We start from the raw sequence: 5,016 nt of genomic DNA on the forward strand, positions 1-5,016 counted from the left end.
ACTGTCAGATACCCATCGTCTACATTCAAACCTGTGTATGATCTCATATTAACATATACAAGAGAAAGATCAAGAGTTCATTAACATCAGGGGTAACAATGCCACATGGCATAAGCAAAGCTTTGACAGTCATTTTACAGCAGCCCATCAAACTTTCATTCCAGCATCTTCTGTTCATGTTCCCAGTTGGCGCTAGCCACCATCATCGTTTTCCTCCAGCTTTCGGTTATTCCTGAAGGAGCCTTTTAACGGTTCAGTTCACATACGTATACTGTAAGTGTCTGTATGATGCGGGGACCATTTTAACATTGAGCACAACATAAATGTGAGTTTGTATGCAGTACACAGAGTCTCTGATACGGTGACAGACGGGACATCTTGGTGTGCAACTGCATCCTCTCTGGAGAAGGGAAGCAGGTCAGTGATGAGAATCCACAACAATGGCAACAGTAGCAGGAGAAGAAGAGTGCACCAAGGAGAAGTGAAGTTAGGAAGAAAAGGCGAGAACAAAACACTGCGCTCCTGCCCCTCAGCATACCTGCAGATCACAGAGAGCCGACAGGGTTAGGGTCCCTACCACAACACACATTTCAGGTTCAACTGTATGGCCTTTTGCTTGTGACAACACAAAGCCTCACAGCTGGGTTTTTGTTCGTTTCCTTCTTACCTTTAAATTTGTTATTTTTAGCTTTCAGACACATCATAATAATAATAATAATAATAATAATAATAATAATATTGTGGATTAATTCATCTCACAATACACAAATTGACAAAAAACATTTTTAGATTACAATACACTAGTTGTGAAGAGCATTGTAGTGTCAGCTGAGTGTTTAGACTCATTCTTAATACTGCTATTTTTCAGCCTCTCATAATAGTTTCTGCAATTATGAATTAATTCATCTCACAATACACAAATTGACAAAAAACATTTTTAGATTACAATACACTAGTTGTGAAGAGCATTGTAGTGTCAGCTGAGTGTTTAGACTCATTCTTAATACTGCTATTTTTCAGCCTCTCATAATAGTTTCTGCAATGACACAGTGTAGCGTAAACACTTGGTTGCATTATGAAAATGGCACCCCTAACTTTTCAGGATTCACATTATAAGATCATTTTCTTCATAGGAACAGCATGTCCTGCTACGACAGTCAAATCCCCCAGGAGGAAAATCAACAGATTTTATTGTTTATACTACAGCACACTGGTATTCATGTGAGGAGAGTTTACGCTCTTCTGTAAATATAAACGACTCTGTAGTGTCACATCAGCAAGCCCTTTAATTACCTTCTGGTCTGTCAGCACAGAGTTGCTCTGGAGTGGAGGCAGGTGGCTGTTGAGCAAGGCAGCGCCGGGTCGGTCGTGCTCACAGAAGATCGTACCGTTGATGTAATGGAAACGATCACCAGGCATCAGTCTGTTTCTACAGGTGGCACAGCTGAAACACTGCAGAGAAACCAAAGAAATGGATCAGATTCAGACTAGTTTTTTCTGTGGGAAGTAACACAATAAAGCACATTAATATAATATAGACATGATATCAGCCTAAACTAACCTCATTTTTCTCACAAACAGTTTTGCAAGTGAAGGCACCTAGTATGAAAGACCAAACCTGGATGGATAAACATTACTTAAAATATAAAAACACTGCAGTCTAATTTGGTGTAAGCATAAAAATAAATCAAACAAAGTGTCTACATTAAACAACAAAAGATGGAGGGCACATTTTCTTTCTCTGCTGATACTGAGGGGGCACACCTTCCTGTCTTACAGTCTCTGCTCACCAAATCCCAGATGTTTCTGTCAAACAAGCAGCGGGAGACAAAGCACGCTGATGTGAGAGCTTGGGATTTACCTTGAGGTGGTAAACATTTCCCTGTGCCCTCATCACCATTTCACTGGCTGGGATCGACTGGCCGCAGGCGCTGCACGCCCCGCTGTGCCCGAACAGTCTGCAAACACAAAAACACAGATTGCTCAAGCTGTACTCAGTCTGTACATACTCCAAAATAGAAAAACTAGCAGCTTCCTTTCCTCCCCTTCCTCCCCCTCCTCCTCCCTCCTCTTGTGCTACCGCTTCCTTCCTCTCACCTGATGTAGTCACTCCGACACAGAATCATGCCCCCTTTGCTGTAGCAGGTGGTGCCAATGTCCCCCAGCTGGGCTTGGCAGCAAGAGCACTTGAGACAGCGAGTGTGCCAGTAGCGCTCCATGGAGAAGAGTAGGAAGCGGTCAGCAATCTTCCCACCGCATCCTGCACAAGACCTGGAGGCGGGCGGTACGCCTGATGCTTGGCTGTTTACCATGCTGATGTGGGTCCTCAGGGGCTCCTAGAAATACAGGATAGAGGTTTGACAACTGAGGCAGGTGTAAGGGCAAGACCCAGCTATGTTTACTTTACTGCCTTTTTAAGACAATATAAACAGGCTACTGCTGTCTCCTTTTACAATGTCTCATGTAACCTTCTTAAATGAATAATTTCTGAACAAAATATATTTACTTGTAATTACAAATAGGAGTTTATAGTAGTGCTGCTGTATGTGAAGTCACTACACACACACACACACACACACACACTAGTCGTTAACACTTGCTCTGACAAACGTACAGTGGGCTTCTGCATGACTGCAACCGACTAAAAACACCAAGACTTGTAATATTAACCTACTGATCAATACAAGAACGAATATTAGAGATTTACACATCTTCATTACACAGAAGGCACCACATAAAAGGGGAAAGTCATCAAATGGGACTTTTGAGACTAAATGTAATATGAGAAGCATTGTAAAAGTATTCCCTTACATTACAATTATAGTCTTAACCTTCACACAACATTGTTTTTATCTTAACCGGCATGCTGTTTACAAGAAGGAGACGCAGAAATGCGCGCGCGGAGCGAAAAAAAGGAAAAAGGAAGGCCATTTTACCTGATCGAGCCAAAGGTTTCCCTCCTGCGTTGAAGTTTGACAAGGCGGAAAAATATGTACAAGAACCTAGACACACTTAGAGTAGTAAAACCTCACTTAGACTTGACATGTTCTGGTCTCCATGGCTTTCCAGAAAAAAGGCAAAGAAACAGAACGTTAACCCCGGAACAGCACGCTCACGGTAACAGTTGAACAAACTCTCCCCTACATCCAGCTCCGCTGATAAATAACTACATGTAACCATGAAGAGGAGACAGGACGCAGCTTTTCTTCCGCTCCTCTCCCTTGCAGCTGTCTGACTATCAACACGCCTTGATGTGTTTCTAATGCATTTGACAGCGACACTATTCATCAAAATGCGCAAGGGGCTATTTAAATTACCAAAAGGAGACGCAGCCGAGATGAAGCGTGCAGCAGCCAATAGGAGAGCAGGGGGCGTGTCCACAGTCAAAGTGATTTATGAGTTTATAGGGGCTGATTAATATGCACATTCACGTGCCTTAGCTCCCCGAAGGTTACCACTGAGTGTGTGCATTGACATAACAAACAGCTATTTAAAAAAATTCCGGCCTGTGCTTCTATGTTTGTCATACATCATCGACACCTAAACTAAGTGTACAAAGTAGAAAGGCGTTGAAAGACGTTCATAAAAGTACAACATTGCTTAGTTAATCAGAATTGAGCACTGAATTGTAAATAAAATAAATGAAACTGTTTTCTCAGTTATCTTCTGCCAAAATGTCATTTCTTTAAGCAATTATAAGATGATGAGCTTCAATAGCCTAAATGGGTAATTAGGCTATTAAATAAAAGCTAATAATAATAGTGATGATAATGATTATTATTATTATTGATATTATCATTGCAGAGTCAAACCATTTAGATGTGCCTTTTTATTTAGTTTAAATTGTCAACATGAGCACAGGGAGAAAATCCACAGACATTTCTTCCATGCCTTCTTCAGTTTACACTCAGCTACATTTGCACATGAAGAAATAATCAAAAAGCAAATTTCACAAAAGTCACAAACTTAATTTAAGATGCATCAGTATCTTAAACTTAAATCAGTATCTCTAATCAGTCACTGGGTTTGTAGTTTAAAATTACTTTACACAGGAACATTGTCATTTCAAGGTAAAAATCAATATAGAAATGTTATTATTATACAGCACACCATTCATTCTTTGTAGCCTATACAACTTCAAAAATGGTGTGTGTGTATATGTGTCCACAAATATGTCATCCTTCCTTCCTTCTATCTAATTTTTGTTTGTTTTTGATATTGTCATTGAAACCATGGAGTTAATATGGCCAATAAAGAAATAAAGCCAATCATACTTACATAGGCTACATTAATGAAAGATGCACAGAATTTGATGAGGACACATATGATCTTGTTCCACCTCATAGGAAAGTGAAGATGACTGTCTTGGGATTCATTGTTGCTCAAGGTCTCTCAAAGAGGGCAGATTAAATCCCAGTAGGTCCAACAGTAGGCCTACTATACTCAGCAGGCTTCATTAACTTGCCACCATGCTGTACTTCCGGCTGACTTCCTGAAGAGGACAGCATCCTATAATGTTAGGAGCAGACACTGGCACCTTTATATTGTGATTTCCTGGGTGCATCTTGGGTTCCTTAATTCCTTCTATCTATCTGTCTGTCTATCTATCTATCTATCTATCTATCTATCTATCTATCTATCTATCTATTTGTCTGTCTGTCTGTCTATCTATCTACAAAAAGGCTATTAACATAGGAATTCAGACCTTTTCAGAGTCTAAAAATAAATATATATATCTACAAAGAGAGAACGAGAGGCTGTAGAAGCATTTTATATACGTATATAAAATCCAATCCACCTGTGGATGGATAAGCATTTTACATCTTACATTGATTGGGCCTTTACATTGATTGCATGATAGATTAAAGAGTAGTTTCAGTTCTAATTATTAGTACTTGTGGTCAAAGCATTGCTATTATTACAGTAGTTGTGGTAATATCAAAAGCACCTTTCAAAGCAGTAATTGCACATTTCTTTACAAAACAAAGTGTTACAGTATTTGAACTATAAAGTCAT

General features: G+C 39.8%; 1 protein-coding gene across 1 annotated transcript; it reads right to left on the reverse strand.

Moving 5' to 3' along the window:
- Window positions 1-6: 6 nt before the first annotated feature.
- On the reverse strand, window positions 7-3,317 carry LOC109959690 (LIM domain transcription factor LMO4). Its single transcript, XM_020599260.1, has 5 exons — window positions 2,937-3,317; window positions 2,098-2,336; window positions 1,862-1,958; window positions 1,294-1,452; window positions 7-538 (listed from the first exon to the last, which is right to left on the reverse strand). Exons 2-5 carry the CDS (start codon window positions 2,310-2,312, stop codon window positions 530-532), a joined length of 480 nt encoding a protein of 159 aa, XP_020454916.1. The 5' UTR covers window positions 2,313-2,336; window positions 2,937-3,317; the 3' UTR covers window positions 7-529.
- Between the last annotated feature and the right edge of the window lie 1,699 nt (window positions 3,318-5,016).

This window comes from Monopterus albus, unplaced genomic scaffold, assembly GCF_001952655.1.
Source record: "Monopterus albus unplaced genomic scaffold, M_albus_1.0 scaffold40.1, whole genome shotgun sequence".
Taxonomy (NCBI): Eukaryota; Metazoa; Chordata; class Actinopteri; order Synbranchiformes; family Synbranchidae; genus Monopterus; species Monopterus albus.